Source organism: Glycine soja, chromosome 7, assembly GCF_004193775.1.
Source record: "Glycine soja cultivar W05 chromosome 7, ASM419377v2, whole genome shotgun sequence".
Taxonomy (NCBI): domain Eukaryota; kingdom Viridiplantae; phylum Streptophyta; class Magnoliopsida; order Fabales; family Fabaceae; genus Glycine; species Glycine soja.
In genome coordinates, this window is record NC_041008.1 from 16072565 (window position 1) to 16096124 (window position 23560).

A 23560-nucleotide genomic window follows, 5' to 3' on the forward strand; every position below is an offset into this window, starting at 1 on the left:
ATATAATATCAAACTAGCTAGAAAACGAAAATTGCTTGGGAGAATCATAATTCGAAACCAACATATAACTTCTTATATATATATAATAACCGAACCACAACAACTTCAAATAATAGTTGTATGATTACAGAAACAGTATATACTATAGATATAACAACAGTAATTACCCCAAAAGAATAAAAAGTAAGACAAAAAGAAAATCACATGCAAACCCATCTGCTACAACGTACAGCTAGCAGAAAAATACAAAAAGCAATATTAACATAAAAGTTCACATGATAGCTTCCCATTATTGAACTAATAACAAGACATATATTTATATATAGAATTTAATTTTGATACAGTACTGTGAGTGAAAAGAATATCAATACTGCATCAAAATTAAATTCTTAAACATAATCAAATATTACCTTTATATATATATATATATATATATATATATATATATATATTTTGTAGATAAGTTGGAAGAAGAGCTAGGTATGAAATAAAAGCCACTTTTCGCTGATCTTCCACTTGGAAACTTTATTCAAAAGAACGATCTAGTGTTCAATGTTGCTGACTCCTGAGGATGAAGCCCTAACCTCAGCTCGAGGTCTAATTCAGCTGTCTTCTCCTCAAAAGAAGGCAGATGGGGAATTTGTGGAACATGACCATGATGATCATCTTTGTGAGGAAAACTGAATGGATATTTATGGTTTCTTGCTTGCTTCTCTTCACCAGCACCCAGCCGAAACAAAAATTTCTCTTCCAAATCAGAAGGGTCATTTGGATCGCCAGTGGTTTTGATTGAGATGTCCAAAGAAAGCAACTTTTCCTCAGCAGATTGTTTGAGTTTAGCCCTATCTCTTCTATGGATATTCATGTGGCCTCCTAGGGCCTGTGCATTTGAGAACCCTCTTTGGCAAAAGGAACAAGAATATTTTACTTGTCCAGGACCAGCCTGATCATCTGAGCTCCATCTTATCTCAGATTGGTTAGGGTTTTGGGAATTGAACTCCATCTTTCTTTGCAAAGTGAAGGGGAAATTCCAATAAGACATAAATTTCACTAAAAGAAGGAAGAAATTGTGTTATGAAACTGTGGTCAACACAGATTGGCTGAGACAAAATTTATAGACAACTTGGAAAACTACAGAAGCTAAGCATATACGAGTTTTTTGCCATTTTTTATTATGTCAGCTGAGTATTATAGTTTTCAACTTAGAACGTATGATTTTAAAAATAGTTAATTGAAAACCCTAAAGCTGATTGAATAAAATATTAATCAGATGCATGTTTATTACTCGTTCAGTTATTCTACAAGACATTTCCTTTTACATTGCCTTGAGAGGATCAATAAGCATTTATATGATTTTTAAGTTGTGCTCCTACGCTCAATGAAAAGCTAAAAAAATGTTTTCCCTGATGGTAAAAGTTAATTTAGGTATATGCTCATTGTATTGTGTGGTACGCAAATACAATAATTGTGTCTTCAAAGAATTAGCTAACCTTTTATCACAGTAGCAGCTGTCATTTGCGATATTTTTTTTAGTAATGCAACGATATATTTGAGAAGTGAAAAATTAAATAAACATTTTGGTCCACTTGTGAGGGTATTAAACTCTTCATTAGCATTTCACAAAAAAAAAAACTCTTCATTAGCAAGAAGGGGATATATATCTATCATAAGTTATGAAATAGAAAAGCTATTCTTATTTAGAAATGTAAATAATTATTTTTCCAGTGCTTTGATGAAATCTATCCATTTTCTTTATTATATGGAAGTTTACGTATTTAAATTACGTGGTTTGTTCGAATGGTGTTTGAGTCTCTTTAATCAAATAGTTTAATTTATTATCTGATCTTCTTATCTTTCATTTTTCTTGTTACTAAAATGACAACTTGCTACAGATGAATCTATCGTTGCTTTATGTAAAATCTATAGCATAGTGATAGGATATGATGATAGCTATGGCATTTTAGAAATATATATTTTTATCGATTTCCTTAGAGATAGTTCTACAGGAATTTGTACCAACTCACCCCCTTTTCAAGAATTATTATTTTCCACTGGAGTCGAATCAAGGACCACTCGCTTGAGATATTCCTGTACTCATTCTCAAGACCAACTTACTAACAACTTGACCAATCCCACCATTGGTTATGAAATTTTGGACACATATTAAATCACATTTAACTTTCAACCAACCATATAAGTCGTCAAATGTGGTGTGTCAGATTTTATCCGTCCAAAAGTATACAGGCCAAACTATAGTAACAAGATCCACTACAAGAAATTCGCATATTAGTGACGACTACTCATGCAAGGACGTTGCCTAAATTAAATTTACCGTCAACTAAGAAATGGCCACGAGGCTGTCACGCTAAAAGTGTCATTACTAAATTGTTTTTGTCGATTAATAGAGACTGGCATTTAATAACAACTTAGCTTACACATATAAGCCAACGTTAATATGTAAGGATAGAAAAAAAAAATATTATTAGTAACGAGTAGGGGTGTTCTTGACTTGTGTATTCCTACTATATAACCTGGACTAACTTAAGAATTGGAATTGATTTAAATCCCAAAACTCTAACACAATCTATGCACAAATAATTAAAACAAGTAATTAAAAAGTTTAAGGGATAAAAAGAATACACTAATATTTTATCCTAATTCGGTGAACTTGACCTATGTGCAGTCATCCTCATGACACTTGAGATGTTTCATTAAGTCAATGTTATAGAGCAAGAAATTGATTATGTCATTACGCCAGACAACCTAAACCCTAGGACACTCCTATATGAACCATAGACCTAGTCCTTTAGAATCACACAGCCTAGTGAATATGAAGATAAACTAAAAGTAACCCCCTTGACAAACGAACCCCGGGATGCCTCAACCTATATCTCAATTAGAAACCTCCAAGAATACTCCCTTGAAACAACACAATTGGCTAAGTATAATTTCTCAAAAGTAAATAAAATCACACATGAGCACTATCACTCTCTCCATCTACCAAGCACGCACACCATGATCTAAATACTAATTCTCTATTAACAGTACACTAATTCTCTTGTGATTTGGACTTATACTTTCTTAATTTCTACTTGGTTTTCACTTGGTTTCTTTTTCTCAATAGAAAAGCTTTTTATATAGGGATTCATTAACTTGGAAAAGATATTAAAAAAATCCCAATGTATTAGATAAGATTATCAGGGAAAAAAGAAAACTTCAATTTGATTACAGAAGATTAGTTTTAAAATTTAATTAATAAAACTTGATAGGTAATGATTTTCAATCTCAAAAGCTTTGAAAACTCTTAACCTATTTTTCCGTGGGATTAATCAAAGTTAGAGTTTTCTGAATGATAAAAACTTTTTTTTTGTATATTGCAAAAAGATATACTTGATTAATGGATTGATGTAGAGTTTCAAGTCAAAAGATAAGGTGCATGTATATTGGGAATTAGATTTTTATTATTAAGGTTTAGATGACTTAAATGCAAAGTGAAAGATTACATTTTACTATATGAACATTAGTTGAATGAATGAATTGAAAGTTATTTTTGTTTCAATTTTCAAGAGGATTTATTTATTATAGTTGGTGACAATTTTCACTATAAATAGAGAAGAGAATTGGTGGAGAAACACAACACATGAAGAGAGAGTGCGTGAGAAGAGAGATTGTGAAATAAAGTCACTTTGTTGAGAAAATAGCGTCTTTGTGTGAGAATGTTATCATTTCTTGTAACCATTGAGTAGGGTATTCGGGTTTGTATAGTGATACACTATTTGGAGTAAGTTATAATCTTGTAATCATTTTTGTGATAGGAAAATATTTTTGAGACATGATGGTCCAAGAGGTGTCGAATCACGTTAAATTTTTGTGTTTGTTATTATTTTTCCTACTTTGTAATCTTTGTTATATTCTCACGATCCTTTGTGAGTGTGGGTAATTTTATTTATGAGAGCGTTGATTACCCAATAGTGGTATCAGAGTTATGGTTGAGAGCACATAAAGTTTTGAGATACTATTATTTGATGGGAAAATAAATTTTATGATTTGGTAGAGTACTATTCAAGATATTTTGGTGCAGCAAGGTCTTGATCAGGCGTTAAAAGATGAAAGACCACCTTTTATAAATAAAACCGAGTGGACTAAGATCCAAAGGAGGGTTGTGAGCACGATTCGGCTAGCCCTTGCTCCTGAGATAAAACACAACATGTTGAAAGAGACAACACCGAAGGTCTTGTTAGAGAAGCTTGAGAATATCTATGTGTCAAAGTCACTAACCAATCGCCTTTGTTTGAAGATGGAATTATATCAACTCAAAATGGAGATGGGAGGATATCTCCATGACCACATCAACAAGTTCAATCAGCTAGTCAGTCAACTGTTGAATGCAGATGATAAACTCTCTGATAAGGAGTAGGCGTTGTTGTTGTTGGCCTCACTACCAAGGTCCTTCAAAGCTTTGGTTCAAACCTTACTTGTGGGAAAATTAACTTTGAATTTGGATGATGTGACTACCGCTCTTAGAGAAAATGAAAAAATGATGAGAACTGAAAATGTTGATGATGAACACAATGCAATAGTTGTGGTGGAGTTTGAGCGAGAGAGAAATCATTCAAGGAGACATGATGGTCCAAGAGGAAGATCGAAATCACAATCGCGTCCACAATGAGATATGAGTAACATTCAATGTTACTATTGCGGTGAGAATGGTCATGCGCAAGTGAGGTGCAAACAAATGAAGGAGGACTTGAAAAAATTAAGAGATATGAACAAAGATGGTGTCAACTCCAAAGCTAATGTAGTAAAAGGTGTTGAAGATGATGTGTTTCTGGAAACAAACGATGAGGTTGCTAAAACAAAATAGGTGATGGATTCTGCTGCCTCAAAGCACATTTGCAGAGATCGAGAGATGTTTGATACTTTGAAAACTGATGGAGAATTCAGCCATTTCAAGTTAGGAAATGATGGAAAATGAAGGTTGAAGGCATAGGGAGTGTAAGGATAAAGCTCCATGATGGTGCTATTCGAACTTTCTCAAATATGAAGTTTGTACCTTCTGTTATTGTCTATATGATTTCTATAGGGGAGATGACATTACAAGGGTACAAATATGTTGGTTCAAAGTAGGGATGCAAAGTGTACAAAGGAAGACACTTGGTGTTGCGAGAGAGAAAAATAAAGGTAACATTTGCTATTTTGATGGTCAAGTCTTGAAGAGGAACCATGATAGCAAAGTGAAGAAGAAAGTGAAGTTTTCTAATGTTGTGAAAGTGTTGGGAGATACTTCCATTAGAGAGGGAGTTTGTTCACTTTCAAATTGATTGAATGATGTTTCCCTTTTGGCTTGAAAGGGAGAATTGTAGAGTTTCAAGCCAAAAGATAAGGTGCATGCATATTGGAAATTGGATTTTTATTACTAAGGTTTAGATGGCATAAATGCAAAGTGAAAGATTGCATTTTACTAGATGAACCTTAGTTGAATGGATGCATTGAAAGTTGTTTTTGTTTTAACTTCCAAGAGAGCTTATTTATTATAGTTGGTGGCAATTTTCATTATAAATAGAGAAGAGAATTAGTGAAGAAACACAACACATGAAGATAGAGTGTGTGAGAAGAGAGATTGTGAAACAAAGTCACTTTGTTGAGAGAAAAGTATCTTTGTGTGATAGTGTTATCATTTCTTATAACCATTAAGTGGGGTATTCGAATTTGTAGAGTGATACACTATTTGGGGTGGGTTACAATCTAGTAATCATTTTTTGTGATAAGAAAATATTTTTGAGACGGTTCTGTAGACGTAGGCAAGAGGTTCTGAACCACGTTAAATTCTTGTGTTTCTTATTATTTTTCATATGATATAATCTTTGTTGTGTTCTCACAATCCTTTGTGGGTGTGGATAATTTTATTTGTGGGAGCGTTGATTACCCAACAATTGATTAGAATCAAATTATCTTAAAAAATAAGTCCATAGGCTTCCAAAGCTATTGGGACTCAAGTCTTTCAAACTAAAATTAAACTCAAGTCTTTACGAGCAGCTAATGTACAAACTCGAGTTTGCCCAACCAAGCTTGAGTCTAGTTTCATAGGACTTGAGTCTCTCATTTCTAAACTTGAGTCTTACGACTCAATTTGCCCCTAATAACTTGTTGTATGTCCTTAAGCCTATTTTAGTTATATTAAATCATTAGTCACTCAATTTAATTATCCTAATTCAATTTAAAGCCCCAAATTGGATCATTGTAGCATGGCTTAGTTGATGAGTAAGGAGTTTACAAAAATATGCCTAAGACTCTTGACTAACGTCTTGAAGTGATCGCTCATGTCTTCATTTCTTTGGCTTCATGTTAGAGAGTGCTTCAAAAATTAATTGTCATTATAAAAACATTCCTTAAGTATCTTTGTTGACTGAGATCATAGTTTTAAAAATCAAACTGGTAATCGACCCAATCAACACATTGAGCCATTGGGTTAATGATCAAATCAGTGGGTCAGTAAATGACTCACATGAATTAGTGTGAAAAAATATAATACGAATTATATATATATATATATATATATATATATATATATATATATATATATATATTATTTGTGGCTTATATTTACTAAAGTATTATGTTAGTGTAATTGTAAGTTGCATTGCAAAACTACCTCTATGGGCCCCATGAGAAGATGGTACAACAACTTTAAAGTCTTCTTGTGTAAGAGCAATGCAAATCATGTCTTCCAAAAATCAGTCAGGTTAGAGCAATTTCCACCAAGTTGATTGTATGATTGATCTGATAGATAACTTAACTCGTTCATACCTATGGTTTGCAATTAGATCGATCAAACTGACTGTATCAATCCAGATTTACATTCTCTACCTTTTTAATAATGACAAACCATTGAATCAATGCCTTCATTGTTGAATTTCAATGCCTTCAATCTTGAGTTCATCAATTCACTGTTAAATTTTTAACCAAAAGGTCACTTGTTATATGTCAAGTCTTCTTTTATACTTGAGTTCTCTATCCTCGTATTTCTACCCCCTACATATGTCCCCCCATCCCGAATTATTATGTATTGAATGATTGTAATTTTTTTATCGAAAAATGTTAATTATTAATTTTTTGTTAGAGGGAGAATCAAACTTGTAACATTTTCCTCCAATCCTTTTACTTGTAATTAAAATATAGAAACATACAACTTTTTGGGGGAATGTTTCACGAACTAGTCCTTGTCAACTTCAAACATATAGATTGCAATCATACTTCTAAGTTGATATATCAAGCATATTTCTCTTATTCATATCCTCTCCCCCCTCCTATTGTCATTATAAAAAAAAGAATCATATATCTTATGTTGGGGCATTAGAGAAATTATGCGGGGAGGTCATGTCTTGCAATTGTTTATTGGAGGAAGCATGAGAATCTTTACTTCTTAATTTTTTATTTAAGGAAGAAGATCAATGCAAGTAGAAGACTCTTATCATATTGATATGGAATTGAAAGTACAAAGAGTCATAGGCATAAGAATTCTAATTAAGAAAAACAATTAAAATCCTAATTAAGAACTAGAAAACAAGGAAAACTTAAGTTAATCAACATCTTATTGGCATAAAAAATTATCAATTAGGAAATAGGCCAAAAGTAATTATCTTGTCCACTACAAAAAAAAAACCACGATTTGGCTATGTATTTAGGTTTAAATACATACACGACAAAATTGTAACTTCATTGTGTACGAGTACATAACAGAATCGTGACTTTGCTGAATTTAAAAGGTAAGAAAAAGAAACACTTATTGGTGACAACAAAACTCTCATGGTGGGGGTGGCAAGATTGAAAATGCAGTAGGAAGAAATGAGTGCCACGACGACAACACTACTACGAAAATCGATGAAAATCGATTTTGATGAAAATCGATGTTAACAAAAAGACAGTGGCATAATTGTAAATATAATGAGTTTGTTAATATTGGTTTTCGGAAAACCGATGTTAACGTGGCTTTGTTAACTTTGGTTTTTAACTTTACAAGGTTAACATTGGATTTTAAAAAATCGATGTTAACGTAACTACATTAACATCAGTTTTTTAAAAATCGACATTGTTTTTCGTATATATATATATAATTGTTTTTCTCGTGCCCATTATCACTCTCCTCACTCTCACCCTAACGCTCTCACTTCCTCCGCGGTGTTGTAACTCCTCCTCTCAACACACTTGCTTTCGCTCGCACTCGATATATTACTCCCACTCACACTTGCTCTCGGTCTCAATCTCCCACTTGTGCTAGCTATCGGTGTTGGTGTCGGTCTCGGCGATGAGGTATGTCTTTCTCTTACCTTTGGCAACTTAAATTAACAAACTCGTCATGTAGTGTTATTTTGTGTTGTGCTTTGGGTGGCAACTTAAATAGTTTGCCCTGTGCTTTGGGTGGTGTTGCTTAGTGTTGGTGGAGACACCGTGGCACTGTCGCCATGTGAGGGAGAAGACATGGCGTGAGGTTGTCATGAGGTCGCCTTATTTTTTTAATTTTGCAAACTTAATTATCAATTTATAAATTTATTACTTTTTTGTTATATAATATTAAATATTCATTATTGTAGACATTATATAACATCAATTTACTCTAATACTATGAATTAGTCCACTAATGAATCCTGTATTTTTTTTCTTATTCTACACCATCATTTACGTTGGATAGAATATATAGCTTGTGCATTTATCTGCCTATTTCACTCATCGACACTCATATCTGTTCACGATGGTTCAAAACACAAAAATAGAGACAAGGTTAGTAGAAGAACAACCTCCACCTAACACCCAACCAAAGAACATTGGCAGAGAATGGTTAGTCCATCTAACGGCCAACCATGGTACAGTTGTGCGTCGACCTATTTCACTAGGTAAGAATCCTCATGCACTTTAGGTTAAAATGTTCGATCCTCTGTCACAAACCCAAGATGATATTAGGGTTGTTAACTTGAAGCAAAAAATTGATACTTTGAAAATAGGAATATCATTCTTGGTTTTCAAAAATGGGTATATGCATTGTGTCTTACAACTCCGTGGCATGCACTAGACCAATCTCATATCTCTTGGTTTACTACTACTAGGTAGACATGCATATTTATTTTTAAGCAATTCTAGCTTTTAAGTCAAAGGGTAATTTTAGATTAGAGACTATACAATGTTGGATTAATAGTTTCTAGCTGAACAGATTTAAGGCAAAACAAATGTTGTGGATGAAGTGAGAAAATATATTCTATTTATGTTTATATGTGTAGAATAGATTTTTGATACAATTGTATACTAAGCTTATTGAGATGTTATTCTTTTTATGTGTTTATTTATGCTTGACCATTTAATATTAGTAATTTTTATATTGTAAATGGAGTTTAGGAACGATGAATGTTCAATAGAGGAATAATGATGAAGATTAATAGAAAACTAGAGAAAATGTTCAACACAATTCATATTAAGGATCGGGTTAGAAATTTCAAGACTATTCTCAAATAAACATGACATGATATAATACATCAGCATTTCTTATATTAGTTTATTTTAAATGTAGTCTTATGGTGAAGTGAGTATGACTTTTGCTGTAAGATGGAAGGATCAATTAGAGCATACTTGACATCTGTAAGACAATAATGACAACATACACTCTATTACATATAGCCAAGATCTGACGAATGCAACTATACTGGCTAGATGGGCAAAACTCAGAGATTTCTATGGACTCATAGGTAATCATCAAGTAACCATGACCTATTTTGGATAGAGTGTTTTCTTTCTGACCATCTTCAAAAGTAGCTCTCAACCAAACGCCTATCATAAATGACACTCCTTCTACCATCAAATTCCTAACTCAACCACTTTTAAAGTCCTACTAAATAACTACAAAATAACTTGCAGTAGTTTGGTGTAACTTAGCACTGTATATAATTAGTACAAAAACACCTCTATCTGTCAAATTTTAAAATCATATACATATCTAAGATGAACTTAATGTTAATTTCAGGATGTGACGAGTACTATGTACTTATTTATGAAAGGCGCAAAATTTATCCATCTGAATTTGGAAGAGATTATGGAATGCATGATTGTTTATAATCATTGGAGGAAGTTTCTAAAAATTGGCTGTGGATGGAAGACTTTTGCAGAATCACAAAATTTGGAAGTTGGAATGCAAATTATTTTTGAGTCCCTAGATACAATATCTAACTTTGTTTTATTTTGAATTTGTTTGTAATTTAAGTACATTATACTATGCTAATATTTGTAAATTTTTGTTTATAATAACTCTTGGTGGTATATTTTGTGGAAAATGATGCTTGGAATGTTTCTACTAGGGATCTTTTTATCAACTTATCATTTTGTGGATAGACAATTTATTATATAAAATATACTACATATTCTAATTTTATTACATTTACTTTTCATTTATTTCTTTTCAAGGATGGCTTATGTTTATTTTTAGAGTTTTTACAACTTTGAATGATAAGCTGTGTTATGTATAATTACAATTGATAATTAGAAAAACAAAAAGGATATTAAAATTTTTTTTAAAACAACATCGGTTTTTGTCAGTAAACCACACTATCGATTTTTCTAAAAGCCGATATTGGTTTATATACATATTTTACATTTTTTTGTTATTTCTTACTATACGACATCGGTTTTTTAGAAAATCAATGTTGTATTGTTTAGTTTAACATTGGTTTTCAAAAATCGATATTAACGTTGATACTTTTAATGTTGGTAGTTTCAACATCGATTAATAATCGATATTGAAAGTCCTTAACCAATGTTAAAAATCTATTTGCTAGTAGTGAAAAGCTCTCATGATGGTGCGACAGGAAGGTTAATAGCACCAAAGGAAGGGAGTCAAGGGGAAGGGGGTGTGGGAAATGAAAAGAGGGAGTGTGTTTGATGAGTAAGGGGGTTGGAAACGGGTGTAGGAAATGAGACAGGAGCAAGACTAACTTTTCCTTCATTTTGAAAAATGAAAAGGGTGAGAAGAGCATTGCAGGAGCTGAGAAAAGCAGGCCCCACTTTGTTGTACTTTTTTCCGTCTTGGCCCATATGAAATATTGGTTAGATAATTTAGAAATGTTTTTGGGCCTAAACCTTATCCCTCGTTGTCAGCCTTATCATCCCCATTTCCATGTCTTGCAACTTACCCTTATTATTCCCCTCATCCTTGATTAATTTCATAACCTCATTAATTAATAATTTATTTGATTCAATCTCTGAAAATCCATCCATTTGATCCAACCATCATTCATCCATGAAAATAATGAAATTGGAATATTTCGTTTCCAATGACTCCTTCCCAAAAGCCGTCGAGTCTTTTTCAACAGTGTTTTTGCATTTTCACTGTGGAAAACTCATTAATTGTCAATACTATGATGGCTCTTTTATATATATAGTCATACTGCACAAGAAGTGTTAAAAATACAAATATTTTGGTTACAAATATTTCCTTATTTATACAGACATTCGTCACTTGGTTAATTACCACAAGAAATGATGTTTGTATTACCACTATCGCAAGATCAAATCTTATAACATATATGATTAGGATAATTATCCTCAACACAAAACATACACAAGAGTAAAAAAATTGTTATCAATTAAAAAAATATAGATTATCTTTTTTTTTAATAAAAATATATAGATTATCTGAAATATAACAATCCATAATTTGATGATAATACAATGTTTTTTTTTTCATTGTTTCATACATTATTTTTAATTAAATTTATTAATACATATTAAGTTAACACACATAATAATAATTTTTTATAGTCAATCAGAGACAGATCCAGAAATTCATCAAACGGGAGGCTGAATTTTTTATTTTAGTTTAATTAGTTAAGCATCTAACCTCAAGTAAATAATATCTTTTATAAAATTATTTATTAGTTTTAGACATAAATTTAAAATTAATTTTTATTTCAAATGATAACGAAAGAAACAAGTTTATTTATATTAATTTTTTATTTCAAATTTTGGAAGACTTTTGGATTTTACAAGCTCAATAAAAATTACATAGGATACACAACAATAATCTCACAATAAAAAAGAGGAACAAAATTATTAAATATAATAACTAAAATTCATCAAATTTAATAACAACTATTTTATATATATATATATATATATATATATATATATATTTATAATTAATATAATGTTAATAATAGTTAATGTTACTAATTAGATATATAGATAGATATATGATACTTATAATAATACACCAATTAAATCATAGTTAGCCTAAATAATAAAATTAATAAAAAGTCATAGAGATATTATTTATTATCATATCTATTAATTACTTGTATATATATCACTTTGGATTAGAATATAATTAGTTATAAGATATATTATTAAAAAAATTAGTATATAATTAGTGGTAAGTGATAATATATATTATCAGATTTATTAATTAGTATATATATATATATATATATATATTTTTTACTTGAACTAATATATATATATATATATATATATATATATATATATATTATTAATTAGTATATTATTTTTATTTAAAATATCTTTTAATAAAACTATTAATTATAACATTAAAAGGGGTTTAAGGGAGGGAGGGAAGCCCCTACTTGCCCCCACAAATCCGTCCCTGTAGTCAATCAATTGGAAATTATCTAAAATATAAAAGTCAACAAACTATATATATATATGATAATCCACATATAATTATATTATGATTCAATAAATGATAATGTAAATCAGTTAGTGCATTTTAACTAACTTTAAAATAATTTTAAGCTAAACTTAACAAACTATTAGATAAATTATTTTGGCCTTACTAAAATCCGTTATATTTTGTCTCCTTTCTATAAATTTTTTTGCCGCTCATAGCATCTGTATCTTGCCTAAATCTCTACTTTTGTTTAATTTCTGCTGCTCCCATTGTATAGAACTTGTTTTCCAATGAGTAATGATATATATTTCCAATGTTACATTTTTTATCTTATGCTTTGCAATGATGATGCTACTATAGTTTCTTCAAATCTGCATATCATACTCAAAACAAAAATGACAAAAAATTGTAATACAAGTTAACTATTTCTTCAATTTTATTAATAAAGAATTTACTATTAAAAAGAACGACCGAAAATAGACATGACAACAAGGGATAGGATTAGACTCCCCAACCCCCGCCCACAACTCCACGAATCCCCAATCCCTGTTGGATCTAAAAATTAGATTCATCTCCATCCTCTTTTGGGAATCGAATTTTCCCATCTTGTCCATCTTCGTTCCTATCTTTTTTTTTATTAATAAAAAATGGAGAAAATAATAATTGTTTTTTATATTTGGACTGAATTTATTATAACTTGCTAAATTGAAATTTCAAGTAAAAATTATTTAATCTCATATATTTTTGGATAATTTAAAAAATAATAATCATGATAAATTATTTATCGATATTGAAATCCCAAGTGTTTAGTAACACATTAAATAAATTTTTTTTATTCTCATTTATTTTTTGAACTCAACATAAAATTAAGTAAAAATTATACATAATTATAACAAAAATAATAATTTCATCCATAAAATAAATATTAATTCATTAAAATTATAAGGTTATAATAATTTAAAATATTTATTATATCCATCATAAGGTCGATCTCCACACAAATACGTACACTTGTCATTTCTAACTGAAAAGCAAGTTATAATATCAGAAATAATCACGCTAGATTATATATGTTTTATCTTTCCCTTTAAATTGTCTTCCATATAATTGATTATGTTGTAATGAAAGATCATTGGGACAGAGGTTGCGCGAAACAAATGAAAGCAAATTAAGAACTAAAATATTGTGAAATTTTGACTTAATATGCCATAAGATATGAACGAAATAACTTTCATGATATTACCATTATGTGAACTCGATCGGCTTATCAAATTATACAATATAATATAATACCAATGGATCGATGAAGTTCTGTTGTCATTTTCTATCATTTTCATTAGTTTGATAATCTTACCACTCATACTGATATATTACATATTGAAGTTAGTTAGCAGACGTATAACATTGGACCCGTCGTTGCTATTGAAGTTAACGAATTAATATGGTTTACTTGACGCAAACAACTTAATAACTGTACTCCATATAAAAATTCATTTTGTCTTCTGTTATTATGATTTTCGGTGTTGCAATAATACTACAGATCGACAACGTTTCTTGTATAGTTAATCCGTACATTTTTTTTCATAATCAAAGGTAGTTTAGTTGTAAAGATAATTTCAGAAAAAAAATTAAAGTTTTATTTGAATAAACTTCTCCATATAAGCATTTAAAGGGAATAAAATGAAAAAAAAAACATTTTCTATAAGTTAAAATTAATTTATGTATAAGCTAAAAATTTATCTCATTTTTTTTCCAAAATCTTATTTTAATTTATGTAGACACTAATTTTAGTTTATGGAGAATATTCCACAAAGAACTGACCCCTGGAGATTGAGTTTACACATTGATTTTTATTCCATTTTCTTTCATACTACAAAAAATTATGGTTTCTTCCTCCTTTCTTGTCCTATCAAATAATTTGACATTTTATAATAAGGATTATAAAGGTTTAATTTTTTTAAAAAATTTATTCTTATATTTTACCTTACTTGTAATTAAGTTTATTAGTTCTATTAATTTTAACTACTACGTTTTATTCTTATAGTTCATCAATAATTTAAATTAAGTATCCACATCAAAGTTTCATTCAATAATTAACAGAAAATGGGTCAGTGATGTACATATTATTGATTTGTATAAATTAGCAACATAAAAATGTATTAAATCTTTATATAAATGGAAAACAAAATGTATAAAATATAACAAGTCATGTTTTGTTTCTTTATTTCGATTTCTGTGAAAATCTTTATAGATTTCTTTTATAAATTTATACTTATAAGTTATACAGCATCCCTTTATTATATTTTTGTTAATTGTTAGATGGAATTTTTGGGTGAGAGACTGAATTTAAACAATTAGAAAATTATAAGGATTAAATTTAAATAATTAAAATTAGAGAGACCAAAATATGTAGACTAATTAAAGTATGGTGACTAACAATGTAACTAAGTCAAAATGTAAAATATAAAAAATAAGTAAAATTTACGTCAACAACATTATCTCTGAAGAAATTGTATTGGTTGTGTCTAAGTGAGCTCGTGATCAAAGGAACCACTCCCATGCAATAATACTCTTAATTAGTTTTGTCAAAACCTAACTAAGTACTGCATAAAAAAACATAATTAAGTATAAATAATAAAATCCCAGACAATACCAACTCCCAATATTCTGGAATGTCTATTTGTAAATTTCAATTCACCAAAACAATAATTTTGAGTTAACAAATTAAAGATTTGCTGAACGTAGAATTCCCACGCAAATTCATAAAAACAACATATATTCTTCTTGTTATCTATGGTCGCATTCTAAAATTCGAATTCAAGTTCTTCACATGTGCACTTCTGCAAATGCTCCCAAAACATTATTGCTATCTCCGTCCCAACGATCACTTCTTCGAAAGAAGACAAACCTCGATTTTAAACCCTCAATCCCAGTTACATGTATTTCCCCTGTATATTTAACCATGTATTTCTCAACCCCTTCTTATCAAGTGCAAAATGAATTGAGAGAAACAAAAACAGCAAGGTGAGTACGTTATATGTTATTGTGGTATATCCAAAAGAAGAGTTGGGACAAGTTTAAATTCAACCCTATCTAATTCGAAAATTTGGATAAAACATGATTCAGGTCCTTGAAAGTGTATATGATTGTCACATTAGTATCTAAAAGTATAATTTGTCAATATTTTAATCTAAAATTAAAAAATTATCCGATTTAAGTGATAATATAACATATATTTAAGGATTAAAGTGACAATAAATAGCTACGTCATATGTTAATATTAACATATATACATGTCAATATTTTAATTAGTTTCTAAGTTACACGGTTTTTAAATTTTGGACTAAAATATTAATATATTATATTTTTAAAAATTGATGATTTGAACAAAAATTAGTTTTAGGAACTAACATTGTAACAATGTTATATACTTTTAGGACTAAGATAACAATTTACTCTCCTTTGAACTCGAACCCAATTTGATTATGATCATTAGATAATGTGTAAGACGTACAAGTTGGGTACCTACCAAATGACAAAATATACAATTTTCAACACTATACACTATCATGTCATAGAATATTAAAGTATGAAATTAAAGTTAACATATATTATATAGTATATCTATTTCAAAACAAATAATATTAATATAAATATATCATTAAGTTGTGCAAAAATTAAGTTATACTCTTTAAGTATTTTTTTAGAAATTCAAGATAATATTAATTACTATATATAATTGTATTTACATCTTTATCTTTATGTAATTTTTAAATATTTTATACATTTATCATAAAATTAAGAAGGAGATAATATTTTTTATATAAAAAAGATATTAATTATATTTCTTAATTTATGTGTTATCATTTAAAATGAATTAAATAAAGACAACAGTAGCTTGTACAAGACCTAATTAAACTAAAATGTCAACAGAAAATTAATAAAAACAAGCACTATAATTCAGACAAACATGTGCCAATAAAGTTAGGGGAAGTTGTGGGGGATTTTATATGAGTTGAGATTGGCTTGGGGAGAGGATTTCATAGAATAAGAGTTTATTCTGACTCTAAAGCTACTGTGAGTCTCCTAATAAAAGGTTGTTGTCTTTCCCATCCGTGCTTTAATCTAGTTAAAGGTATTCATGAGATTCATACGCACCAAGGGCTTATAGCTTGAGTGAATGGGTTGTGTGAGGCTAATGAATTAAATTAGCTGACAGTCTAGCAAAGCATGTTTGTAGTTGAAGAATAATAGTAAGGTGTTTGAGGTTGTGCGTAGTTTTGTTTGGAATGCGCTTTACAACCTGACTTGTATTACCTATCGTTATATATAAGAAATAAAATATAATATTTTCTTGATTTCAATTAAAAAAATATAAGATCACTTTATTGTTAAATTATATTTTATCTTTAATTATTTGTTAGATCTATTAGTGATTACACTCATTTTTTAAGGAAAGTGAGTGTATTTATTGGTTGAATTTGAAAAATACCCACCTCTTAAACTATTGGGTGAATTTAAAAAATAATCACCTCTTAAATCATTTAATGTAGAATAAATATTAAAATAAAATAAATTTATAACAAAATAACAAAGCTAATCACTTTTATTGATGTTGATGAATTAAGTAATAATTTCTTATATACAAAGACCATAGATAATATTAGTTCTCTTAGAGGTTTTTAATTTTTTGTAATTAAAAAAAAGTGTCAATAAGCTAGATTTGAGGATAATTAACGAGCGTTTTACACTCTTGGAGTTACACCGGCCACATTTAAACTTATGCAAAAGAGTTGGTTGAAAAAGTTGTGATATATGATAGAAGGAAAGACAAAAGAGATAAAATAAATATAAAATGATCGTGTAAAAAGAACATAAAAAATAGGTACTCAATAGTTGTGTGTGTATATATATATATATATATATATATATATATAAACAAAAACAAAATAGATATGTGTCTCTGCATGCTAAGGTTTTTCAAGATATATTTCTATATGTGAAAAGGTATCCAATGCATATAAATAATCAAAGTATGCTTTGTTTCTTTCAATATAGTTATAACTTTTTTATATGTATGATTAGAAAATCAAATTGATATTAATATGCTTTAAAAATTTAATCATCTATTGTGTTGAACTTTCTTGGTACGTGTATGTTGATATACATTTGCGTTAAGTTATTCTGAATGTAACTAAAAAAAGAATTACTTTCATTCTTACCAAAATTATACTTAAACTAATTAATTCGATTCCTCTCTGTATATATAAATAAAGTGGTATTTAATTGAATTTTTTAGGTAAAAACAAAAGATACCATTAAGTCAAGGGGTTCTCCATCAAATTCCCATATATTAAAGGTATCGATCAGAAAGAAGTACTAACTACGGTCACCTCGCATCCTGCATCGATTTATGCAGCAGACTCGACTAGCTATGGTTAATTCATAGGGAAGTTGGAGTTCACACACATTATAATTCAGGGAGCTTGTCATTAAGTGTGTGTACCTAATTCATGCATACAGAAGAAGAAACAAAAATTGCGTTGCTAGGTCCAACGAGTTGTTGGGATAATATTCTCCTTGTGAATATAAAAAAAAAAATAGAAGCAAAAGCATAATATATCTAGCCAATTTTTTAAATAGATTGATTCTGGAGTAGGTGGCAAATTTTTGGATAGATTTAGAAGAGACTTAGGAAAAGAAAAAAGGTGAGACAGAGAATGCAAGCAAATGGTTTTTATGCGTAAAGGGATACTAATTAACTGCAACAAATCTGGTGTGTGAAGAGAATAATACACAGTAAAAGGGAATCAATGTTGGGATGTATCTGACTTTATGTGGCTTTGAAACGCTCAAACAAGGTGTTTTATATATGGGTAACTTTAGTGATCTGTCAGTGAGGTACTGAATAGGAAAACGGGCTCACAATATTCCATGCAGTTCTTAGTAGGATCCTTCACCCCTTAAACCCCACATGCATGCACTAGTCTCAATACTCAAACTCAAAATTTTACACACAGAATATATGATAAATTCCTTTATGCTCCATGTTACTTCCTCTAGGAAACCCAAATCCACCTTAGGATATTTTAGAAGTAGGGGGCCCGCAAAATCAATAAAAGAAGCATGCATCAATGGCAAACATGTTCAGTGCATGCATGGAAAGCTTCTTTCCAGCAACATACAATAAAATTCCCATACATAACATATTACAGTAATATATATCTTTCAAATTTTCAAACAAACATTGACATATGAAATCTCGAAGTTGAGACTTTAATTTCATGTACAGTTTTCCACACTGAAAATGAACAGGGATGATATTTAGACATTTATTATTTACAAACAACTTTCTAATATCTTTTGTTTCTCTTTATTTCGTATTATTTTATTAATCATTTATTTATTCTTTTTTTTCTATCTATCCCAAGATGTTTATAAATTCAAAGAGTGTCCAAGAATCATTTTTCCAAAATGAACTATTGAACCGGACTGCTAGACCATTTTAAGTTCTGTACCAGATTTACAAAACCTGCTTGCATAAGTTCTGTCAATTAAAAGTGTAAACAGAACACATCTTTATGACCGGATTTGTGGCACAAGAAAGATTTTCTATATGGCATTAATACAAATAAACGAAATTAACCTATAGCTAGGGTGCAACGTAAGCTAATTATCTAGTTATTAAATTTCTCATATGATATACTATACATCAAAATAGAATATATGTTGTACAATTTACATGTGTCTTAAATAAATGCCTTCACGTGTTCCTACTAAAAATGATAGAACCATGATATATCTTATATGCTTGTACATGATCCTAGTAAAAATTGATGGAGACATCAATTATACTTGCACTCCATGATGAGCTATAGCTTGTTTGTGATTGGCATATATTGTTATTATCACAAATCCAATATATTAAACGTGAAAATCTTCCTTACATGGTATCAAAGAAATAAACAAGGAACAAGAGGAAAACCAGAAGAGTAAAATTACATTTATAAACAATATTGGTGCTTCATATCTGTTACTACTTACTATACCATGGACCTATAACCAAGCCTTAGCTCCAGATCTAGCTCTTCTATGGAACTAGGGCTCAATTCAAACATCTTTGACTGCATATGAAGCCTATCAACAGAGCATGATTTGGGGAAGAATGGAATGGATGAAGCATCTTCTTTCCTCTTCTTGAAACTTGTATCTTTCTCCTTAGTCTCAAACTGCACAGTTGGGCGAGCTAGATTCATAAACAAGTTCAAGCTCACAGCCACGTCCGTTTTATCATCATCTCCCTCAGTACTCCCACACCTAGAATCCAATCCCTTCAATTTTTTCTCAACACCAGCTTCAGGATCGAGCCTACGTGAACAAAATCTGAAGTCTTCAGTTAAATTTGACATGGATTTAGAAGGAAGATCAGGAGAAGACTCATGACATCCTTTGTAAAGCGGAATCTGGGGTTTCTCTCTTCCTCTCTTATTGATTGATGAGACTAAAACCTTGGAAGGTGAAGGAGGAGCATGAGAATAAGGATCAGAATTAGGGTTAGTGTTATTATGGGTCAATACACCAAGAGAAGATGGGTATAAGTAACCCAAAGAAGTAAAAGAAATCTGAACTGAATTCAGGGGTTGCGTGGTAATTTTCTCAAGATCAACACTTAGGATTTCATTCTGAGGGCTATATGGCTGCTTGAGTCTTGCCCTATCTCTTCTATGAACATTCATATGGCCGCCTAAAGCCTGTGCTGACCTAAATTCCCTTCTGCAAAAGCTACAAGAATATGATCGAGGTGGCCATGTGCAACCAGACCTAGCTGCATCTTTTGCGAAGGCTTGTTCTTCCCATGATGAGTGGTCATCATAGGAGGAGGGGTAATTAGTAGATGAGTCAAGATTAGAGCTCATTGAGTACTTTCTCCTACTCTTGATCCAACATTGATCCTCCTCCATTATGTTCAACTTAATTCAGGAAAAGGAAAGGAATTAGAGATGGGAATTGTTGGATTGTGGAGAGGAATTGAAAGCTACATGAGTCTACTATGAAAAAATTAAGCATGAGATATATGGCTTAGAGGAGAGTGTGGTGTGGAAGGTGAAGTGGTTGGTACTCTCTACCTTCAATGTCTCAGAGCATAGTCTTTTTTTATTGTTTGGTATTTTGTGTTTGGTTTCCACCACAGTCAATAAGACATTAGTATGAATACTCCAAGTTCCCGTTTTTCCTGCGTTTTCTTTGTGAAAGGAAGAAATGCAGCGACAGTTTAATTAGAAAATTATTCATGTGGGTCCTTAAATTTCTTGCATAAGATGTGAGGTGTAGATAGAGTAGTACAGACTCAAATGAAGAAATATGACTGAAATACCCTCTATTGAGTAATACATCAAAGTCGTGTCGTTTGGAATTCTTTGCCCAATAGCGGATACGGGGTCTTCATGATATGTCTAGTTATGCAGTAAAAAAAATTATATGTCCTGTTATAATATTTTTATTTGATGGGAATATAAATTTTACTATAATCTAGCAAAATACCATTTAAGACCTTCTTGTGTAGCAGTTAGCAAGGTCTTCAGTGTAAGTGATGATTAGAGTAAAATCCAAAATGGTTGAGAGTACTATATATTCAATTAGTTGTATCCTGCTTCACAATAATTATCATGTAAAAGAAATAAGTATCAATGTTATTTTATTTTTTAATATCATATTAATTCATTTTTATTTATATTCCTTAAAATATTAATGATTAATAAAAAAAATTATAAATAAAATAATGGTATATTAATTTTATAAAATTATTATTTTCTTTTATCAATTTATTAATTTTTTTTTATCTCTATGAAAAAATCTAGAGCAACAAATATTATGAGACCATAGGAGTCTTTAGATCAAATACAACACATTGAAGTAAATAACGTAAGATTCCCTATTGGAGAAATTCTAAAGCATTTATGCATCCAAATCATTAACTAATTGACTTTGTTTAAAGATGAAGTTCTATCAACACAATGAATATGGGAAGGAATTTTCATGATCACATTAATACATTTAACCAATTAGTATTTCAATTAATGAATGCAAACTAATGAGAAGCACAAAATGCTATTGACCTCTCTACCAAGAGCTGAACCTCTAATTTCTTATATGTAGTTTGTAGCGAGGAGTATGTTGAAATTAGACGAGTTTATGAGAAAACGAGAGAATGATGAAAAATAAGAATACCATGACAAAGATTGTATATTATGGAGGAGTATGAACACAGGAGGAGTCAATTAAAGAGGAAAAAAAAGTGGTCCAAATAGAAATTCAAAATCATCATTGCACTTTCGACAGAATATGAATGAGTAATGTGAAGTGTTAATATTACGAGAAAGAAGGCATGTACAAGCTACTTGTACAAAAATGAGGGAAAACTTGAAGAAGGAATATCATAACTCCTAGACTAATGTGGTCAACAGAATTGGAGATGAAGACATGTCCTTAGTAATAATTGAGGTTATTTATTAAATCAAATGAGTGATGAATTATGATGCCTCAAAACACATTTACTTTGTTGAAATTGAGCAACGTTTGACACCTTGAAGATTAATGGAGTGTTTGTTCATTCAGGTAAGGAAATGGTGAAAAAATGAGGTTGAAACTTGAGAATATTAAGAGTTTGAGAATGAAGTTTCACGATGGTGTCATCCAAACTATAATGTGAGATTTGTGCCTTTTGTGGTCACAAATATAACATCTTTGGTGGGGAGAATGTTACAAGTTTGTTAGTTCCAAGTAAGGTTGTAAGGTGTGCAAGAAGAAATAGTTCATCATGCAAACATAAAAAAAAGACAATATTTGTTCCTTAGAAGGGAAGGTCAGAAGACGAGCAAGTGATGGTATGTAGCAAAAGAGAAAAATGAAAGTTTTCTAATGATGGTGAAGTTTGAAAATTTTAATTAAAAGAAAAATTGTTGAGAATCAATTTAAGTTTCGAAATAAAAATTGAAATGAGAGATTCCAATGCCTTACAAATTGTTGAAATTATTTTTTGGGAAGCTTGCACTAATTTTTGGATGAAGGCATTGAGGTGGAGATTTCAAAGGTTTTGCAATTGCGAGAGCAATAAAGAGACACATATCCATTATTGAAAGAAGCGACACCCCCACTCTTTATGAAGGGAATCTTGTACAGAATTGTATTTGTACCAATCCAAGTACAAGAAAAAAATAGTAATTAGGTGAATTTGTTTAAACTTTTTTTTAATAAAATAAGTATTTTTTTTTTGTTTTCCTTGTGTGTTTGTCTAAATTATTTTATTTAAAATAAATAATTTTCTATTTTTTAAAACAAATCTTATTTATTTCTTAAAAATATATTTTAAAAACACATCTTTTAAACTTAAATAAACTTATCTATTATTTATATGTATAATGACTTGTAGTGAGAAAGTCTCTCGTGAATGAATATTCATATCTATTGAGTTGAATATTTGAATTTGTACACTAATTTTAGAGGGATTTAAATTTTTAGCTACTAAATTAATTTTTAATCTTGTGTGATATATTTAACATGTTTATTGACACATTTTTATGTGTGGATATATATAGCCAGGTGTCAAATCATACTCTTTTTTATGTATTCCATTATTTCCTTTGTAATGTATTTTTATTTGTGTTTCATCTTTAACTTATTGGGTGTAATTGTCTCCCAACAATTTAGCTATTTCTGTACAAAAAATATTGTAATTTTAACTTTTCTATTTTGATAGGTTGGATGGAATATTCCTTAATTATACCCCCATACATATATTTTTGTTGCTAACAAAAAAAATAGTACACAAACTAGCAATAAGGAATTTTTTTTACTATAACTAATTGTCCTTTTTTGTCTACTTGTAGAATTTAAAAT

General features: G+C 30.0%; 2 protein-coding genes across 2 annotated transcripts; both read right to left on the reverse strand.

The window, feature by feature from the left end:
- Nucleotides 1–50: 50 nt before the first annotated feature.
- On the reverse strand, nucleotides 51–3126 carry LOC114417700 (transcriptional regulator TAC1-like). Its single transcript, XM_028382790.1, has one exon. The coding sequence runs from the start codon at nucleotides 1040–1042 to the stop codon at nucleotides 530–532; it is 513 nt and encodes a 170-aa protein (XP_028238591.1). The 5' UTR covers nucleotides 1043–3126; the 3' UTR covers nucleotides 51–529.
- A 16308-nt stretch (nucleotides 3127–19434) lies between these two features.
- On the reverse strand, nucleotides 19435–20933 carry LOC114418957 (zinc finger protein 10-like). The gene has a single exon (XM_028384522.1). It carries the CDS (start codon nucleotides 20623–20625, stop codon nucleotides 19708–19710), a length of 918 nt encoding a protein of 305 aa, XP_028240323.1. The 5' UTR covers nucleotides 20626–20933; the 3' UTR covers nucleotides 19435–19707.
- Nucleotides 20934–23560: the final 2627 nt, after the last annotated feature.